The sequence below is a fragment of the Rhinopithecus roxellana genome, chromosome 3 (assembly GCF_007565055.1).
Source record: "Rhinopithecus roxellana isolate Shanxi Qingling chromosome 3, ASM756505v1, whole genome shotgun sequence".
Classification (NCBI taxonomy): domain Eukaryota; kingdom Metazoa; phylum Chordata; class Mammalia; order Primates; family Cercopithecidae; genus Rhinopithecus; species Rhinopithecus roxellana.
The window spans coordinates 17,832,219-17,854,754 of NC_044551.1; the positions used below are offsets into that span (position 1 = coordinate 17,832,219).

Here is a 22,536-nt window from a genome sequence, read left to right on the forward strand (position 1 = left end):
TTTTATCTGTCTCTGGTCTTTGATGATGGTGACGTACTGATGGGGTTTTGGTATAGGTGTCCTTCCTGTTTGATAGTTTTCCTTCTGACAGTCAGAAGGACTGTCTGTTGGTCTGTTGGAGATTGCTTGAGGTCCACTCCAGACACTGTTCGCCTGGGTATCAGCAGCAGAGGTTGCCGAAGATAGAATATTGCTGAACAGCGAGTGTACCTGTCTGATTCTTCCTTTGGAAGTTTCCTCTCAGGGGTGTACTCCACCCTGTGAGGTGTGGGGTGTCAGACTGCCCCTAGTGGGGGATTTCTCCCAGCTAGGCTACTCAGGGGTCAGGGACCCACCTCAGCAGGCAGTCTGTCCGTTCTCAGATCTCAACCTCCGCGTTGGGAGATCCGCGGCTCTCCCCAAAGCTGTCAGACAGAGTCGTTCTCGTCTGCACCGGCTCCCGCTACTTCCCCTGTTGGTCTTCAGCTGTGCGCTGTCCCCAGAGGTGGAGACTACAGAGACAGGCAGGCTTCCTTGAGCTGCTGTGAGCTCCACCCAGTTCGAGCTTCCCAGCGGCTTTGTTTACCTACTTAAGCCTCAGCAATGGCGGGCGCCCCTCCCCCAGCCTCGCTGCTGCCTTGCGGATAGATCGCAGCCGACTGCTGTGTTAGCAGTGAGGGAGGCTTCGTGGGCGTGGGACCCTCCCGGCCAGGTGTGGGATATATTCTCCTGGTGTGCCTGTATGCTTACAGCGCAGTATTGGGGTGGGAGTTACCCGATTTTCCAGGTGTTGTGTGTCTCAGTTCCCCTGGCTAGGAAAACGGATCCCCTTCCCCCTTGCGCTTCCAGGTGAGGCGATGCCTCGCCCTGCTTCAGCTCTCGCTGGTCAGGCTGCAGCAGCTGACCAGCACCGATTGTCCGGCACTCCCTAGTGAGATGACCCCAGTACCTCAGTTGAAAATGCAGAAATCACCGGTCTTCTGTGTCGCTCGCACTGGGAGTTGGAGACTGGAGCTGTTCCTATTCGGCCATCTTGCTCCGCCCCCAAGAGGTAGAGCTTAATTCCCCTCCAGACCTTTGAGAGTGGGCTAAAAGTACTAAATTGCTTCCACAGAGAACAAAGTATGGAAAGGAAAAAATAGTAATTTTATATAGTGAACAAACCTGGTAAGCACTATCTTCACCAAGTAATAAAGATTATCATCACCAGGGATGCAATGTAGATATCCTATAACCCCTGACATAAGAAGGGCACTCTACTTCTATGGTATTCTTTCTAAAAACCCATAACCTACATCTAATTATGAGAAAAATATCAGACAAATCCAGATTGGGGGACATTCTACAGGACATCCAGTTAATGCCTCAAGACTGATAAGAGTTATGAAAAACAAGGAAAGACTGAGAAACTGGCACAGATCAGAGAAGGCTAGGGAGCTATGATAACTAAAATGAATGCAGTACCCTGAACTGGATCGTGGAAAACTGGGTGGGGGGAATGTGGAAACTCTGTACTATCTCTGAAGCTTTTCTGTGGATCTAAAATAATTTTAATTTTTACAATAAAAACTTTATTTTAAAAACTCAATATGTGGCCTGTTCCTGTATTTTTTTTTTTTTTTTTTTTTTTCATCACAATGAAAACAAAATGGTTCTCAGATTTCCTAGTAACTCTTTAAGCCTGTTGCTAAAAGGCTTTGGCAAAATCTGACTCAGAAAACAAGTAAATTTGAGAGAGTCAAATGCATCTTGCTTTGTTTTCATCAATGATTTACTTTCTTATAGTAACTGAATTTTATTTCTTCGCAGAATCCAACACTTACCAGAACAGAGTACGCTAGCATAACAAAGTCATGAGTTAGTCTCTGAATAAATAAGATAAATCTAAGAACGGCATGTGTGGGATTTTTGTTTTTATTCTCAATGAAAAAAACTTTACTATCCAATTCATTATGTTGATAAGCCTATCTTGATGCTAGACATCTTAGATTCTGATAGAGCTTTGGAAAAAAAAAATCATACATGGTCTTTAGGACTTTTTAAAACAATGTCCTTTGATCATATTATTACCAGTTTGAGAAAATCAGAAATACAGACTGGACCTTTGCTCTATGACAAATGATGTACCATTTCTATTTTTTAATATTCTTATTTTTCTTGTTATGATTTACTTTGTTCATACTGAACATCTTTTAATCAACTCAATTATATAAAGATAGTCCTCATCACCTAAAAAGTACTTGCAGAATGTATAACAAGCTCTCCTTTACAAAAAAGGGGCCGGGAGTGGTGGCTCATGCCTGTAATCCCAGCACTTTGGGAGGGTGAGGCGGGCGGATCATGAGGTCAGGAGTTCAAGACCAGCCTGACCAACATGGTGAAACCCCATCTCTACTAAAAATACAAAAATTAGCTGGACATGGTGGCGTGGGCCTGTAATCCCAGCTACTTAGGAGGCTGAGGCAGAAGGATCGCTTGAACCCGGGAGGTGGACGTTGCACAGCAAGCCGAGATCGTGCCACTGCACTCCAGCCTGGACGACAAAGTGAGACTCCATCTCAAAAAAAAAAAAAAAAAAAAAAAAAAAGGAAAATACTGTTCAATGAAGAAAAGCTAAATACATCACCTGAAGTCACAGAACAAGTCAGAAAAATACCTGGCTGAAGTCTTTTCCCCAGACTCCAGAAAGAGGTAATCGAATCCCCATAAAAGATGCCTCCTATTTTTAAAAGTCCAATATGTTGAACTTATTGCACTATTTTCTTTCTTATTGTTCCTAATCTGTTGGATGGTGTTAATTAATTTTGTTAAGAAGCAGACAGCAAGCCTAGAGATGTCCTATGTACAATTTCTAAAAATATAGTCAGATCCTTCAGGACTAAAGTTACAAAGCTTTCCAATATGCTTATAAATAAACCATTCATTTTTCACCAACCTGAAAGCCATGATTTATAAAAATTAAGTGTCCTAAAAACTACATGATTATAAGCAGAAGTTACATTCATGATGGAATAATGTTAGCAGATAAAGTTTCTAAGTGTTAGAGTAATAAGTTTGTTTTCATAAAGTTATGGCAGTAAAAAAGTAAGAAAAATTTTGCCTTTTAATACAGCAATTTTTGTAATATTTGTGGATTAATTTTTAAGAGTCTGGTTATTTAGATCTGTCCTAGGCTACAATTATAATCCAGAAATATGCCAAACAAATAGTGAATGGCTAAAACATGTACTTGAGTCAAAGCTTATGAGGATTCTGTGTCAGGCCTTCATGCAGAACCTATTTATTTTCCTTATGCACAAATGTAAAAAGATTGATTAGATAATTTTCTATTCAGAACTATATTTAGAAGTTGGTACTTACATAGCTAAATTTGGATAATGTAAAAAAAGTCATAGATGGAATATCTTATTCTCTAATAATTCTCTATAAATGAAGTATTAGCAGAAATACTCCAATGATCTACCTGAGTTGTCAAATGGTAATATGGGTAGTGTTGAATTTATTGGAAACAAAGTTTAAAACTCTGCCTTTTACTTAAAATAATTCCACTTCACTGGTTAAAAGGGCAGAGAGAACGGTAAATGTAAAATACTGATGATTTTGCCTGGCATTCAGTTTAGACAGATGAGGTCTGGAAACAGACAGGATAAAATGGGAGATGGAAAACTCATGTTCACCCAGTCCCAATCCCATATTGCTTTCATAATGTGAATTTATCAAGATAACTCTAGGGCTTAAGGATATATGTCATATGACCCCCCAAAAAAAGCCAACTGCTCTATCTGGACCTTAACAATAACCATGATCATCTGTTCCAGTGCTGATACGCATCCCAGTTGCTAGTATGATCGAACGCTGCAAGTTCTTCAACAATGTCCCCCTACATCCATTACACAGGTAAGGAATGCACACAAGCCAGAAGTGGTCAATGTATCATTTCTGCAAGTAATAAAAGCACTTAAGGTTCTCTTATTATACTGAGTATAATTTTAATTGTATTCCTCAAGCTTTGAAATAAAGTTCTTATTTTTATTAGTTTCTAGATAAGTTATAATTTGTCTTTCTTTTTCGATCCAATGCCCCTTGGGAAAACATCATATGTTAGATTGTATGTGTTTTGCAACTTCTGACAAGGAAGTAAAATATTCTCAGAAGCAATACTGGACTGTGATTTTCACCATAGCATTGACTTTCAGAAGCAAATCCTCATTAAAATAACTCTCCACATTTAAAAGTCTTTAAGATTACTATAGGCTAAATTATTAAATGTAGATTATTTCTAGGTCTTATACGTGTTAGATGCTTGAACCAAGTAGAAAAATGTTGAAGTTTTACCACCTCTCAAATATCGATTTTTTTCTAAGTATTCAAAATTCCCCATTACATCGTAGCATCTTTAGAAATGTGTAAATCCACAGCTTAGAGGTTAAATTTTAGCTTTCAGTTCTGTTAGGGATTTAATGAATCCAAGAACTTGATTTCAGAGATCAGATATGCACTGTCTGATAAGTTAGACTAGCTACATGTGGCTATATAAATCTGAATTAAACAAAATTAGAAATTGTCAGTTATACTAGCCACATTTCAAGTACTCAAAAGCCACATGTGGCTAATGGCTACCATACTGTACAAGCACATATAGAATGTCTCCATTATCACAGTGAGTTTTCCGGACTGTACTGTATTAGACAAACAGAACGTAATCTGTATAAGGCCACAATTTGTTAGTAACAAAGCTAAAACTAGAATTCAGGTCTTTAAATTTCTGTGCTTACTCACTTGCTACTAACCACACTATCTCCAAGAACTAACACACAAAGAAAGTAAAAGATCTGAATACAACAACTAACAAGCTCAATCTTATATAAAATTATCTTATTTTCATGTGAAGTTTAGAAAAAAACCAAGTCACCTGGCCACCAAGAAAACCCAATAAATTCCAAAAAGCAATGTAAAGAGTAACTCCTCCAAGCCTTTGAAATTTGAAGAAAAAACAAGCATTCTTATACACCAGTAACAGACAAACAGAGAGCAAATCATGAATGAACTTTCATTCACAATTGCTTCAAAGAGAATAAAATACCTAGGAATCCAACTTACAAGGGATGTAAAGGACCTCTTCAAGGAGAACTACAAACCACTGCTCAGTGAAATAAAAGAGGACACAAATAAATGGAAGAACATACCATGCTCATGGATAGGAAGAATCAATATCGTGAAAATGGCCATACTGCCCAAGGTCATTTAAAGATTCAATGCCATTCCCATTAAGCTCCCAATGACTTTCTTCACAGAACTGGAAAAAACTGCTTTAAAGTTCATATGGAACCAAAAAAGAGCCCGCATTGCCAAGACAATCCTAAGCCAAAAGAACAAAGCTGGAGCCATCACACTACCTGACTTCAAACTATACTACAAGTCTACGGTAACCAAAACAGCATCATACTGGTACCAAAACAGAAATATAGAACAATGGAATAGAACAGAGCCCTCAGAAATAATACCACACATCTACAGCCATCTGATCTTTGACAAACCTGAGAAAAAGAAGAAACAGGGAAAGGATTCCCTATTTAATAAATGGTGCTGGGAAAATTGGCTAGCCACAAGTAGAAAGCTGAAACTGGATCCTTTCCTTACTCCTTATACGAAAATTAATTCAAGATGGATTAGAGGCTTAAATGTTAGACCTAAAACCATAAAAACCCTAGAAGAAAACCTAGGGAATACCATTCTGGACATAGGCATGGACAAGGACTTCATGTCTAAAACATCAAAAGCAACAGCAACAAAAGCCAAAACTGACAAATGGGATCTAATTAAACTAAAGAGCTTCTGCACAGCAAAAGAAACTACCATCAGAGTGAAAAGGCAACCTACAGAATGGGAGAACATTTTTGCAATCTACTCATTTGACAAAGGGCTAATATCCACAACCTACAAAGAACTCAAACAAATTTACGAGAAAAAACAAACAATCTCATCAAAAAGTGGGCAAAGGATATGAACAGACATTTCTCAAAAGAAGATATTCAGACAGCCAACAGGCACATGAAAAAATGCTCGTCATCACTCGCCATCAGAGAAATGCAAATCAAAACCACAATGAAATACCATCTCACACCAGTTAGAATGGCAATCATTAAGAAGTCAGGAAACAACAGGTGTTGGAGAGGATGTGGAGAAATAGGAACACTTTTACACTGTTGGTGGGATTGTAAACTAGTTCAACCATTGTGGAAAACAGTGTGGTGATTCCTCAAGGATCTAGAACTAGAAATACCATATGACCCAGTCATCCCATTACTGGGTATACACCCAAAGGATTATAAATCATGCTGCTATAAAGACACACGCACACGTATGTTTATTGCAGCACTATTCACAATAGCAAAGACTTGGAATCAACCCAAATGTCCATCTGTGACAGACTGGATTAAGAAAATGTGGCACATATACACCATGGAATACTATGTAGCCATAAAAAAGGATGAGTTGTGTCCTTCCTTTGTAGGGACATGGATGCAGCTGGAAACCATCATTCTCAGCAAACTATCGCAAGAACAGAAAACCAAACATCGCATGTTCTCATTCATAGGTGGGAATTGAACAATGAGATCACTTGGACTCTGGAAGAGGAACATCACACACCGGGGCCTATTATGGGGAGGGGGGAGAGGGGAGGGATGGCATTGGGAGTTACACCTGATGTAAATGACGAGTTGATGGGTACTGACGAGTTGATGGGTACAGCACACCAACATGGCACAAGTATACATATGTAACAAACCTGCACGTTATGCACATGTACCCTAGAACTTAAAGTATAAAAAAAAAAAAAAATTATTGGGACAAAAAAGAAATCAAAACTGAAATTACAAGCTACCCAGAAATTAATGAAAATAAGAACTTTCTCAAAGATTATGACATGCAATTAAAATTATTTTCAGAAACATAGAGAGCCTTAAATGATTTTAATAGTAAGGACTGTAAATAAAGCAAACATTTGAATTTACAAATCTAGAACTAGTATAACATTAAAAAGTGAGTAAAAGTAAAGAAAATTAGTAACTCTGAACATCTACAGCATTAGGATAAAGAGAAGATAAAATAAGTCTGAGGAAATTAAAGGTATACAAGAATATGACATGTTTTGGGTGAATGAATTTGAAAATCCAAAAGAAATGGATGCTTTTTGGAAAATGCAAATTAACAAAATTGCCACAAGAAGTCAGAAAATCTGAGATGAAAAGGCACAAGAATAACTTACAAATTGTTAAAAATTGACTATTTGTATTAAAAGCAAATTCGACATCAATTTAAATAATGACATTGATAAATTCAGGGTGAAGAACTTTGATTAAACACATGGAAACCACTGACTACATTCAACTGCCATTCAGTTTAAAAAATTAAGCAAAGGACTAAAGGCAAACTGCTAGAACAGTATAAAGAACATTTATTAGAAGCACAAACAGCAAACATAATATTAAGTTAAAACTCTAAATTAATTCACCAAAATCAAGTTCCTCAATCATTACTATTTACATTGTTTTAATGATTAAATTTAAAATATTTTCAGATAAGAGAATTGTGTAGAGTATCTAAGAATTTTTTTAAAATTATTATCGTTAATAAGAAAATTCAGTAAAATGAATAGGTATAAGAAATATACAGAAATCAACAGTTTTCCTTTATATTAGCAATAGACATTTGGAAACTGAAATTGACTATTCAGTTCAAAATATTGACAAGAAGTATAAAATAATGTAACAAATGTAATGGAGGTAAAATGAGAACTGGATAGTAAACTATACCATGTTACCGGACAAGATGACTTAACTAATGCAAACTCATTTAGTTCTTCCCAAACCAACATATTTCATGTTTAGTGTACTGCACTGACCTTATAGTACTGTCTCCCACATATTATTAACCTCATCATAGATATAAAAATATTCTCTACACAGGAAAGGACTTTATTGGGTTTGCTCACCACTCTCCCCTCATTGTTAATACAACACCTAATGCAAAAAGAAAAAAAAATTAATTTTGTTGAATAAAAGCTATGCCATGGATCACATTTTACAAATAAAGAGTTGAGGTATAGAAAGGTAAAGTGACTGGAGGGACACAGCTGCTGTTTTTTTTTCCTTCAATTTTTTTTTTTTTTTTTTTTTTTTTTTTTTGAGATGGAGTCTTGCTCTGTCACCCAGGCTGGAGTGCAGTGGCCGGATCTCAGCTCACTGCAAGCTCCGCCTCCCGGGTTTACGCCATTCTCCTGCCTCAGCCTCCCGAGTAGCTGGGACTACAGGTGCCCGCTACCTCGCCCGGCTCGTTTTTTGTATTTTTTAGTAGAGACGGGGTTTCACGGTGTTAGCCAGGATGGTCTCGATCTCCTGACCTTGTGATCCGCCCGTCTCGGCCTCCCAAAGTGCTGGGATTACAGGCTTGAGCCACCGCGCCCGGCCCTTTCCTTCAATTTTTATTTTAAGTAGCAGGGTACATGTGTAGGATATGCAGGTTTGTTACATAGGTAAATGTGTGCCATGGTGTTTTGCCATATAGATCATCCCATCACCTAGGTATTAAGCCCAGCATCCATTAGCTATTCTTCCTGATGCTCTCGCTACGCCCATACCCCAAAAGGCTGCGCATGTGTTGTTACCCCAATGGTGTCCATGTGTGTTCATCATTCAGCTCTCACTTACAAGTGAGAATATGCAGTGTTTGGTTTTCTGTTCCTGCATTAGCTTGCTGAGGATAATGGCTTCCAAATCAGTCCAGGTCCCTGCAAAGAACATGATCTCTTTTCTTTATATGGCTGCATAGTATAGTATGGTTTATATGTACCACATTTTCTTTATTCAGTCTATAATTGGTAGGTATTTCGGATGATTCCATGTCTTTGCTATTGTGAACAGTGAAGCAATGAACATAACACACACGTTTCTTTATAACAGAATGATTTATGTTCCCATGGGTATATACCCAGCAATGGGATTGCATGGTCAAACGGTATTTCTGCCTCTAGGTCTCTGAGGAATTGCCACACTGTCTTCCAAAATGGTTGAACTAATTTACACTCCCACCAACAGTGTAAAAGTGTTCCTTTTTCTCTACAACCTTGCTAGCATGTTTTTTTTTTCCCTTTAATTTTTAGTAATAAGTCATTCTGACTGGAGTGAGATAGTATCTCATTATGGTTTTGATTTGCATTTCTCTAATGATCATAATGATCAGTGATGTTGAGCTTTTTTTCTTCTTCTTCTTTTTTGTTAGTGGAGTCACGCTGTGCTGCCCAGGCTGGAGTGCTGGAGTGCAGTGGTGTGACCTCAGCTCACTGCAACCTCCACCTCCTGGGTTCAAGTGATTCTCCTGCCTCAGCCTTCCAAGCAGATGAGATTACAGGTGCATGCCACCATGCCTAGCAAATTTTTGTATTTTTGTAAAGATCAGGTTTCACCGTGTTGGCCAGGCTGGTCAGGAACTCTTGACCTGAAGTAATCCACCTGCCTTAGCCTCCCAAAGTGCTGGGATTATAGGCGTGAGCCACTGCCCCTGGAGATTTTCTTCATATTTGTTGGCCACATGTATGTCTTCTTTTGAGAAGTGTCTGTTCATGCCCTTTGCCCACTTTTTAATGGGGTTAGTTTTTTCTTGTAAATATGCTTAAGTTCCTTACAGACTCTGGATATTAGTCATTTGTCAGATGGATATATTGCAAATATTTTCTCACATTCTGTAGGTTGTCTATTCATTCTGATGATAGTTTTTGGACACAGCTGCTTCTAAGTGTATTTGAAAGAAATACGGGAGGTTCTTTGTATTGGGATGTTGTTTTTCAAAGGTAAACTTTCCTCTGTGTAGTGGAAATAGCATCCCTACAAAACTATAGACAGAAGAGATGGGTCCTAGGGCTTAGCTACTAACTAGAGTTTTGCAGCCTGAGCTGAGTCACTTCATTTCTCCTGATTCAGGTTTTCTGCTAATAACATTAGGGTGCTGTATAGCTGAATGATATCAAAGAATTATATCCTTAATTCCTTACTGTTAGGTGGGATAATGGAATTGCAGTTTATGAAAAGAATCCTTTTATAAAGAAATTTGAAAATAATCTTTCAGATAATGCAAAAATGTTTATGGATGGAATACGTGTAGCATTTGCTTCAAAATAATCTGAGGAGAAGGAAAATTGAGTACAGATGAAACAAGACTGACCATAAGTGGATAACTGTCTAAGCTGGATGTATGCATTTACTATTCTATTTTTATAGAGACTATATTTAAACATTTTTTCAAAAGTGTTGATCAAGATGATCTCTAAACCAAAAGAACAGAGAAAGATTTCGCCAACTGGGAATGCGAAATTCAGTCATTTAATAAAATTCAGTCTTCAGGATTCATTAGCTTTTAGCTGCAGGATCACCAGCAGTAGTCATTAGCCCTTTGGTTTCATTCCCTGCTAAGTCATATCAGCAACACTATGATTTATCATATTACTAATAATGGGCTTTGAGGAAGCCTCATCTACCATTTTTAATATGTCTTCTCCTCCTTTTAAGTGAGCTGTTTAATGAGAAGAGGATGCTGCAGTCATACAAATGCATCATTAGCCAAAAGGATATTTATAGCAAATATCAAACTCACTCATTGTTCATGAGAGAGACAGAGATCGACTGATTCAAAAATGACCAAAATCCCACTCTATGCAAAGAAGTCTGCCTTTCAACAACAGAGGAGATGGAGAATATTTGATTAAATTCTTACAAGAGTGTCTGGTAGGCAGTGTAGCAGCATGGTTTGGAATCAGGTATCTAGCTCACCTTTCTTTCAGTCCATGGGTTGAATATATCCACGTTCCAGTGAAGAAACAAAGTCTTAGAGGTAAGCAGTTGTTCAAAATATATCATATGAAACACAGCAAGGAGAGAAATATTTCCTTTCCTCCAGATAAAAAAGACTCAGGTAGCAATCAAAAGGCAAAATCTCTGTAAGATTGTTGAAGATGGAGAAAGTCTTTCACATTCTCATGTCCCTTTGCTTCTGTCAAAGGTTAACATGAGGGCCTAGGCTGGGTGAAATGGCTTGCTAATGAATTTGCTTTTGTTCCTTTCAGATATTAATCTTTTTAAAAATTATCTTCAGTATTCCTCCCTTTGCAATAATTCTGATGTTTCTCCAATTGTGCTTCAATGTTTCCCATTTAGCAAGTATTGCAAGATAATCTTATAAACATTCTTTGTGGAGGGCCTGAAATTTTCCAAAGAATTCTTTGATTGGTAGATTATAAAAAACAAAATGGGTAAATAAAATGGATAAAGTACTTCATATATGACATTTAGGTTAATTATAAGTGACTGGGCAGTAGAAACTTTTGAATTTGGGTAAAAGCTTAAAGAAAACAGGATGCAGAAGAACAAACATTCAAATGGTCCACCTACAATAAAATCCCACCACGAACAACAGTCATGTATACTCAACATATATCCTTCAAACTACAACAGGCTTTACCTGACAACCATTTCTCCATAAGGCTTACAGAATGCTATACATATTTTTATGTATTTTGCACATTGTTTTGCTTCCATTCTGAAAGGCAGTTAAATATCCCCAAAAGTACCTGCAGCAGAATGTGAAGCACATAAGAGCAAAGAAGACTGTACTTCCACTTCTCTTTCCATCACTTGCCACAGATGTGAACTTGAATAGTTAACTCCCTTGGCCTGAATCTCTTCATCTATAATAACAGGAATATTTGTATTTAACTCAGTTTCTGTGAGAATAAAATGGCAATAAATATTCAGAACCTGGCCAGTGGCATATGCTTAACAACTGTTAGTTCCCTCCTTGTAAAAATAGATTTAGAATTTAGCTGTGGCTTTTAAACCTTAATCATAGCTTTTAATCATTGACAGGATCTTTCAAGTAAGAGAAATTTTCCTCACAAAATGAATATATCAAATATGTCAGTTTCTAAATATACCTGTAGTCTGAAAAATATCAGGTGTAAATAAGGAAACTAAACATTAATTTTCAATATGTTTTCCAGATAGTCATAGATAAAACTATTTTTGGATAACCAAATATAGCACCCAGGAAAAGTATAATCAATAGCTTATGTTTCTAATAACATCCTAAATCGGTGAATCACTAATAAAAAGTTGCCTTTCTGAAAAAAATGCATATCCATTTGTTAAATCGTATGAGAGGAAATAATATTTTGCTCTTGGAAATTCTGAAGACATTAAATGCACTTTTAATTAGCACAGGAAGTAAAGCTCCATCCCAATGGGTCAGTATTTTTACTCTCTAGTAGGGCAACAGGGCTTGGCTGGGTTCTTCCACAGTCCTCTGTGGAAAACAGAACAGGCTAGGGGGAACTGCCCAGAGGTATTAGAACCATAGATGGAAAACACCCTTATATGCACCAAGGCTTAGCTGAATGTGAGCTTAAATGGGCAAATATGTTGGAAACATATTAGAGTTTTTTTCTTCATTTTTAAAGATTACTTAAAAAGACAGTTGACTGTTTACAGCAAAAATAATAGCAAAATATTGTAAGATTTATATCACCTGCAGAATTAAATATGATAAATAGGGAGGATTAATGGCAACAAGAAAAAGCCAGGTTCATGAGCAAAAGTGGTGGTAATCATATGTTAGATGAGATCTTACTGTCTCACTTTTGACTGATAGAAGAGCTAGGAGATACCAGCATGTAGGATAGATGCTCAGAAGTAGAATTTACAAAGGAAATCGTCAAAAGCACATCCCAAGGCTCTTGGGACCCTCAGCAGGACCAAGGAATACAGTATAGGAATAGCAAAGGTTTTGTATGAAGATTTATTTGATGAAAAGTATCCCACCTACCCCCACATTTCTCAGCAACCAAGGAAGGGGTAAGGGTATGCCTGCTGCTCACTCCATTGACAACTCAGAGCCTGAAAGATGGGGAGTGCAGATAGGGAGTGCTGCCTGACTCCTACCTAAGAAAGTTAAAGGGGTTGTTTTGAGGAAGTAACTACACTATCACTGGAGGCAATACAAGAAATGTAAATGCTTCCCACATGGGGGCCACGTGAGAGAGGACCAACCTCAACAGGTTTTAATGCTTTGTTAACAGGATAGCCGAGGAAGAGGGACCCCACCGGTAAGAGTCTATGTGTTAAGTGGACCACAGAAAAGTCAGAAGCTGCTGGAGAAGCATTCAGCCATCACCCATAGGAGCAGCTGCTGCAGGAGGAACCAAGAAGGGGGTCTCTAAAGATGACGGCTCACCCCACTCCACATACACAGAGGGATCAGCTTTAAATACTTTTATGGACCAGAGATCATGGAGCCAGCAAACAGTATTACCAATCTCCTGCTATGTAAAATCTTTCCTGCCCTATTTCCTTGCCTTCCCTTTCTCTTGAATTTTGATCCTGGTGGATGCCAAACAGTGAGCTAAAAGAGGAGGGGAGTAGAGAAAGAGCAAAACAATACCATATAACCTTCTTCAAATGCAGGCAGACTGTAGCTGGGAGATCAAAAACGAGGAAATGCATTGCTTTTGAATGATTATTAAAGCATTGTTCACTGTTTTGGAATGGACCCTCTAATGTCTGAATGAAGACTGAGTTTATGAATTAAAGTGACCTAAGAGCTGTTTATTTTCCTGGAGTGAGCTGAAATGTCATGCAGCCGAGTATTCATTAATGGCAGAGGAAAAGCTTCCCTAACAGAATAGGTTAAAGAGTACCACAGGAGATAAAAATAGCTGTGCTTTTATTCTATCTCATATCTAGAGTTTGTTCAAAATATTATAAACAGAAGAGGTACACACACATTCACATACACGCTTGTTACAATGGCTCTCCTAAGATACATTCACTAGCACAGAATAGTCATTACCAATGTTGTTTTTTTAATATAACTAAAGAGAGCAACACTGGAATTTGATGAGAGATAAATGCTAGAAGCTAAAAGGAAGGTCTCCAAAACAAGAAGAAAACGATTAAATGCCCTCCAGAAGAGTAAGGTACGGCTGCCCTTTAAACAATCCCAGAGAGCAGCTTTTTAAAGAAATGCCAAATTACAGAAGAAAATAATAAAGCTTTTAAAAAGCTGATCTCAGTGTTGGTAATAGAGTAGAAACAGTGTGAAAGTAAACTGGGATAATTTTTCTGGCCAGTAACTCAGTGATACATCAAAATTCCTAAAATACTGACAAAGATATTCTATTTCTAGGGATTTGTACTAAGAAAACCATCGGTAAATATACAATGACATAAATTCAAACATGTTATTAATGATATTAAACAGTTAGAAAAACCAAACTGACACGAAAAAGTAGCTTTCAGACATTAGACAACACACAGTATGGGACTACCATTTCGAAAGAAGAGAAGCCAACAAGATAGATCTACAATTTTCCCCAGCTTACTGCCTGGAGAGAATTTGTAAGATGTAGTACAGGAAGTGAAACCCAGCAATTTTGTTGGCTTTAGAGAGCCTGAGGCAACTACAATTTGAGATCTGAAAATACCAGAAAGGAGGTATTATATAGTGTGAGAGCTCAGATTTGCAGAGGAAGAAGGTCTCAAGTCTTTGGCAGAGTATGGATATGTGCATACATGAGAAGAAATTAGTCAAAGCCTGAAAAAGAACCACTAAGCAAGCATTAGACAAAAAGAAGAAAAAAAAAAGGCTCAAAACTAACACAGGTCTAGGCACAATTCACAATCCTACCAAACAGTGAGGAAAGATTGTGTAATATAGGGGGCATCAGGCAGAATCCTCTGAAGAAAACTGCCTCAGTAGTGGGGCTAAATTAGACTGCAACTAAAGGCTACTCTCAACTAATCTTAACACAGCTTAAAAGGAAATATTGAAAAAGATCAACCTGAGAGACATCCACAGATTTTATACCACAAGAAACATCCAAGGATGTCCTTCAAGCAGAAGGAAAACAACATCAAATGGCAATCTAGATCTGTGCATAGAAAAAGTGCAACAAACAGAAAATATGTTGGAAAAATACAAAAGATTTTTCCTCATTTTTAAAGATTACTTAAAAAGATAGTCGAGTGTTTAGAGCAAAAATAAGAGCAAAGTATAAGGTTTATGTCACATGCAGAATTAAATATCACTAAAGAACACACACAATAAGGGCAGAAAATAGAAGTTTACTATTGTATAATTCTTACATTATATATAAAGTCATATATTACTTGAAGTAGATTGTGATAAAATACATATATGGTAGACCCTAGAGAAGCCACTAAAAAGTCATCCAACAGTAAAGATAAAATACTCAAAAAATACTTAACTGATCCCAAAGAAATCAAAGGGCAAAAAGGACAGATGAAGTAAACAGAAAAAAAAAAAAAAAAAACCTGATAGATTTAAACCCAACCATATTGATAACTACATTAAATGTAAATGGTCTAAACCTCCAATTATGATTTAGAGATTATAAGATAACAATCTAACGATATGATTACAAAAACTTACTTAAAAATAAAGGTGTTCACAGGTTATAGGCAGAAGAATGGAGAAACATACTTTGAAGAGTGACTATATCAGCATCAGACAGTAGACTTCAATATAAGGAATATTATTGAAGAGACTAAATGACAGATCAATTCATCAAGAGAATGTAAGCTTAAATGTGTATGAATGCAAGCCGTAACAGCTCTAAAACAGATAAAGCAAAAAGTCATATAACTGAAAGAAAAACAGAAAAATCCACAATTACAGCTGAAGATCTCAAGACTACTCTCTCAGTAATTGATAAGACACAGAACACTTGAACAATACTAACTGCCTGTTTGATCCAATTGGCACTTACAGAACATTGTACCCAACAAGAGCAGAATATACATTCAAGTGCAAATGGAACAGTTACTAAAATAGACTACATTCTGGGCCATAAACAAGTCTCAAGTTTAAAAGGACTGAAATCATAAAGTGTGTTCTCTCACCTCAAAATAATTAAACTGAAAAATTTTTAAGGTTATGTGGAAAATCACCAAATACTTGGAAACTGATATACTTTTAAATAAACAATGGGCCATACAAAAAATAACAAGAAAGATTAGAAAGTATTTTGAAGAGACTGAAATAATATAAAAATCTGTAGGACATTACTTGCTCATATTAGAGAAAAAAAGTTTCAAATCAATGATCTAAGGCAGGAGCTGGCAAACTTTTTCTGTAAAGGGCCAAATGGTAAATATTTTAGGCTTTGCAAGCCACACAGTTTCTAACCTAACTACTTAACTCTGCTGTGGCAGTACAACAGCAGCCATAAATAATACGTAAATGAGTGGATATGGCTATGTTCCAAGAAAAATTTACAAAAATAGGCAGTGGGCCAGATTTGGTACACGGAACACAGTTTGCTGACCCCTGTTAGAATATCAGCTCCATAAATGCAGAGAATTTTGTCTGTTTTATTAACTATTGCATCCTCCAAAACATTGTCATTTATATTTAACAGTGCCTGACCCTTAATATATGCCAGATCAATACATGTTGAATGAATTAGTGAATTTAATCCTCAGAACAAGCATGAGTTAAAAATTGTCATTTTACCAATGAATATACTATAACAGTGATACACTACATGATCAATAAGAACCAGTATTTATGCTCAAGTCTGTCTAATTCCAAAGTTTTATGAGCTTTCCACTACATTACACTAATAAGACAAAGGCATTACTAATTGTAAAAGTTTCATATGACCTCATATGGATTTTCCACCTGTCTTTCTTTTCCTGAACCTCAGGACCAAATGAACAATACACTAAAGTTAAAACAATATCTAGAGATTTATGCTTATTTCTTCACCTATGTCATAATATATTTAAATATCTATATTTTGGATTAATATTTGGATTACAATTGATGCAACTAAACAGATTGAATCTTGAACACAAACTCCCTTGTAGTTTTATAACCAGGAATACTAGAGACTTAACTTATTTAAAACAGGTAGCATGTCCAGAGAACCCAATCAATTTTATGTGCTCAAATACGTAGCACATATGAGTATGACATTAATTCGTATTTATTCTTTTCAAATGCACAAAGATGTGAAGAATGTGAGGGAGTAAAGGGAAAAAAAAGACACCAAAAGTGTCCCATTCTTTCTTGCCCTAAGAATGCCTCATTCAATCCTCTCCACATAGAGGAGGGCTCTTGGCTCTTGTGCCATTCACATACTGCAGCCCTGTCCAGTGGGTTGCTATTTTGTGCTTTCATAACCAGCTCTCATTGCTGACCATACACATCTGCTTCCCTTTATAAGTCAATAATCAATGCCAGCTGTTCTCCAAAAATAGGCATTCAGAAGGCACTAGAGCAGCTCTGAATATAGATTCAGCGGACTGCACATCTTTCCATCATTTATTTGCTTGCCTGGGGTTTTACCATCATCACAATCAACAGGGAGCTTGAAGGAGCCAACTACTGTTTTGTCAAGTTTTCCTCCTTTGGATGCTCAGGGTAGAACTGTTAAAAATCTGTGTACATGAGACCAACACTGCATACTAAGAAGCTATTAAAGGGTAAGACAAATAGCACCCACACTGTTTGCTTGCCCTGAAGGCTTAATGTTTATTGTAATCTGATGCTGTAATGATTGATGATGATGTCATGATGCTGAGAACTCATGGCTCATACAGCCATTGAAAGATTATTAAACTCAGGAAAAAGATAAAAGTAAATGAAAAATTATATAGTAAAGTTGAATTTTTCAGCTTCTTGACTGCCAGATCTTGCAATAAAAACATATTTAAATTATATAAGTCAACAAATCCTTGGGACAAATAAAAATAGATAGCTTACTGAAATTACATAAGGAAGGTAAGCTCTATCTTTATCCATAACCAATAAATGAAAAAAATGTGCCCTCAAAGGGCTTAATTTTGGTGCTTGAATAGGGACTTAGGATAAGCAGGTTGTACTGGCTCCTGTAAAATCATCTCACTTATACCAGTGTATTTTAAGGTAAATATTTCCTTTTTAATTTTAAGTAATAGAGCATTACTTAATAGCTACTATTTAGAGAGTGCTTGCAGTGTTCACTTCATTTTCTTCTCACTCAATCCTAGCCAAAACATGTGCTCCAGATCACATAATTTGTAAGGGGTAGGGCTGAAATTAAAACCAAACTAAACCTCATGGAGTTGATTCTGAAGCTGCCCTGAGTCTCAAACAGTGAAAATATGCATGGTGCATCCCATACAAAGAAGTTAGGAAATGATTATGTTATGAAAGTAACAAAAAAATTGCTAATCAGAAGTAACACTACCAACTTCCACTACCAAAACAGTGGAACCAAACCCCAGAACACTTCTTATGCTTAATTTTTCTCAACTAGATTTTCATGATGTTCCTACAGAACTCCAGAGCTGTTCACCCCACTAGGTCCATTCCTTCGGGAACTCATGGGCTCCAAGTTATATTGAGAAAAGTATACAGTAATAAACATTTGTATTTTAATCATTCACAGGAATCTTAACAGGATATGTAAAAATATGATACACATCTGCAAAGCTTTCCTACAAATAACTACACAGTGTACACTGTCACTATGAGAACTTCCAGCCTTACTACGTGCTAAATCATAATATAAACAAATGTTATACTGATATAAAGATGCCCATGTTCCCCAAAGGGAAGAAGATATTTAACACATTTCTGCTTCATATCCAGGACCACTGTGCAAACTGATTTCAAAAATCATTAGTACAGAGAAACAGATGTATTTAAAACCCTACTGCATTTGTTCGTAGGACCCAATGCTTTTCTCTTCCTTCCCAGGAATCTGCAACTTCTTATAAGAACAACAACCTATTTACCAGGTACTATGTGTCAAGCTCTGTGCTATGTACTTTGTACTCATTGTCACATGTATTCCTTCATATAGTCCTATAAAGTAGGTACTATTATATGATTCCTATTTTACAGATGAGGAAAAAATAGGAAACTAGCTCAAGTTGCACTGCCAGCAAGTGTCAGAAATAAGACTTTAATCCAGGACTATCTCACTACAGGGCCTTGCTCTTACCCACTAAGCTAAGAAAACCAAATGAGACCCCTAACGTTATCTGGTTTCAAACCCTCACTTTATAGATGAAGGCATTTTAAGCCAAAGAGCATAAGTGAAATGTTCAAGGTCACACCTTGATTACTGGTAGAGTGAGTGCTAAAATCCAGGGCTTGCTTTCCTATACTCACTCTACTACCCCATATGGCCCTTTTCTAAAATTTGAAAACAGAAATACATTGTAATATCCTACGCAACTTTCTATCTGATTATAAACTTTCTATCTATCATAAACTTTCTATCTGATTCACTGTGTGATACTCAGGAGACTCTCCCTGATTTTTTCGAAGCAATCAAAAGCTGCTAACCCTTGTAACTATGGCTGATTCTGAAAGATCAATATTTTTACAACTAAACTAACAATATAATCCACAATTTGCTAAGAGTTCTTACTATGATGGCTCAATGATGTTTTTCTCTTACATTTTAAAATGAGGTGAGTTGTAATCAATCTTTAATATGCTGGTTCTCAAACCTGGTCACATATTAGAACCATCTGAGTTGCTTTGAATGACCTAGTGTCCAGGCTACATCCCAGATTAATTAAATTAGAGACTACCTGGGCTGGAACCCAGGCACTGAAATTTCTTAAAACTCTGATTTGGAAACTAGGGTTTGAATAATTATCAAAACTTAAACAACATTTCAAGTGACATTAGATCAAATGAACTAGACTAACATGATCTCTAACACTGTTATCAACTGCATTAATCCACCTTCCTCAAAAAATTATTAAAAAACAAATTTAAGAGATTTCAAGAAAACTGTCATATCACAGACCACCAGCCTCAGTTATTTGACAAGATTCTTCTTAGCTGGTTCTATAGAAAAATATGGAAATCCTTGAATACACACACAAAGAGCAACTGAGCTACCAGCCAAAATGAGCTCATAATCATAAACATACCCATTGTTGTTTCCATGCATGTACTTGGGAAGCAACAACCTGGTCTACAATGAACTACACTCATGAATTAAGCAGTGATAACAGTCCTCTTTCCAAAGCTAATTCTAGGAGGTTTCTTCCTTGATTTACGTCATTAAATGACAACTGTGCATTTCACAATGATAGTAAACTCTCATGTTTTGAATTCCATACTAGAGGACAATGATTATGGGGTCACATGACCAATCAAGATGATTTCAATCACTGATTAATAGAATTAACAATTAACAACGTTAATTAACAATTAACAATGCTAACAAACTTGTTAATTGTTCTTCCTAGTTTAAAACTTTAGTTATGGTAAATATTTGTATTTCTTATTTTCAGAGTATAATTAGCCCTTTTTCTGTTTTTTAAGTCTTCTCTAACTTGGTTTCTTCTAAGGAAGATGTTTTGGCTCTGATCTTGCCTACTTTCAGTACCAACTGAAGAGTAAATTGGCAAAGCTGAATACTTCTCAGTGCTTACTTAATTAAAATTTGATTCTAGTAAGAAATATATATTAAAATATTTCATTTTTAAAGAATTGTGATCTCATGGCCCTTTTTCTTAGTATTTAAAAAGTACCTATTCTGATCCAAACGTAATTCAGAATAAAAAATGTCTACTTACAGGTATCATCCAGTTAGCCAGGTCACCATATTTGGAAACCTGCATCGCTCCTAGCATTGTCAGATCGACATGTCCCCTGAGAAAGAAAGAGGAAGAATAAAGTGAACCTCACAAGCTTTTGTCCCCTTTGCTTGAACTTGCCAGCAATTAGAATAACTTCATACCACCAAAATATATTTGCTTCCCCCCACCACACAACTGATTTCCTAATAGAGCTCCACGCTGACAGAGAAATAATCATTAAGAATTCTTTTGTGAAAAAAATGTTATAGTATATATTGGCTCAATAACAAACTATGAACAGGTGTACACAGGAAGATTGTTTCCTTCAGTGAGGCAGAATGTGACTATCTGAACACAAACACTAGCTAGAAAGTGAACACAGTTTGAAGAAAATGTTAGAATCCTCAGAAAGCACCTTATAAATGTTTATTTCAGTCTGGTTGGCACAAAGACATGGATTCCATTTTGGGGATTCTTTTCCTAACAGTGGGCTGGATATTCAACGTCCAACATTCGATGTGAATAATTTCACATCATGCAGCCAAACAAACTCCTGATAGTTTTCTGGCTGGGAAATGTGACTGTGTTTCAGAGCCTTGCTAACACACTCAGAGGATGACTCAGCTCATTCCACACAGTGTGAAACATGAGGGGCTCTGTTATTACGTACCCTCTAATCATTGCAAATGATTCATCGCTGGAGAAAAAAGAGGCTCCTGGAAGAATAGTAACTGTTTCCTTGCCTAAACACACACACACACAAAAGAAAGAAAAGGCTATTAGATTTCTAAGAGTATCATGGTGAACAGAGGTCCGCATCTTCTCCATTCCCAAAAAAACTTAAACTCCCTTTACCAAAATGCAGTGACATAGCAGGTGGGGGGACACAACAGGAACCTTTTGTGGTGGAAAGTATTTTGTCACTGACATTGCTTTTGCCTTTGCACGATGATAATACAAAGCAGATCACTTTTTGTTTTCTTATTGTCTGGAAATTCTCTACAGCAGCAGTCCCCTTTTTGGCACCTCAGAGCGGTTTCATGGAAGACAGTTTTTCCACAGACTGGGGGATGGGGATGGTTTCAAGATGAAACTGTTGTTCCACATCAGCTTATCAAGCATTAGGTTACCATAAGGAATGGGCAACCTAGATCCCTCATACGCACAGTTTACAATGGGTTCGGTTGGGCTCCTACCAGAATCTAATATTGCTGCTGATTTGAGAGGAGGCCAAGTTTAGGTGGTAATGCTCTTTGGCTTGACTGCCACTCACCTCCTGCTGTGCAGCCTGGTTTCTAACAGGCCATGGACCGGTACTGGTCCATGGCCCAGGGGTTAGGGACCCCCGTTCTACAGGAAATGCACTCCTCTATTATCTATACCTCTCCAGCCTCTCACCATCCCCATTCCCTTCACAATCCTCTGCTAAATACTACTTGGGAATGAGGAGGAAGGGAGTTCTGGGGTAACACCTGTCAGAATCCAATGCTACTGTAAGTCACTGGGACAGAGAGACTGTGGAATCAGTATGAACATGAGAAGGAATGCAATTTTGAAGAGAATTACACAGGATATGCACCGCAGTTTCTTTTTTAATCAACAAATAACTTTCAGTGATAAGAATAACTTCTGAAACTCTAATGTACAGCATATAGTATTAACTATAGTTAATACTATACTATATAATTGAAATTTGCTAGAAAAGTGGATCTTAAGAGTTCTCACTACAAAAAAAGGTAACTATGTGAGATGATGGATGTGATAATTAACGATTGTGGTAATCATTTCACAATGTATATGTATATCAAATAATCACGTTATACATCTTAAATATAAACAATTTTTATTTGTTAAGTATATCTCAATGAAGCTGGGGAGAAATAAAACTAAAATTAGA

At 36.9% G+C, this 22,536-nt stretch overlaps 1 protein-coding gene across 2 annotated transcripts in view; it reads right to left on the reverse strand.

Moving 5' to 3' along the window:
- The window catches only part of OXCT1 (3-oxoacid CoA-transferase 1), a 151,889-nt gene that overhangs the window by 54,138 nt on the left and 75,215 nt on the right, over window positions 1–22,536 (reverse strand). For both annotated transcript variants that reach the window (XM_030927441.1, XM_030927440.1), the window contains exons 12-13: window positions 21,310–21,382; window positions 20,637–20,712 (exon numbers count right to left, since the gene is read on the reverse strand). In XM_030927441.1, coding sequence (XP_030783301.1) covers window positions 20,637–20,712; window positions 21,310–21,382 — 149 coding nt within the window. The remainder of the gene's footprint in view (window positions 1–20,636; window positions 20,713–21,309; window positions 21,383–22,536) is intronic.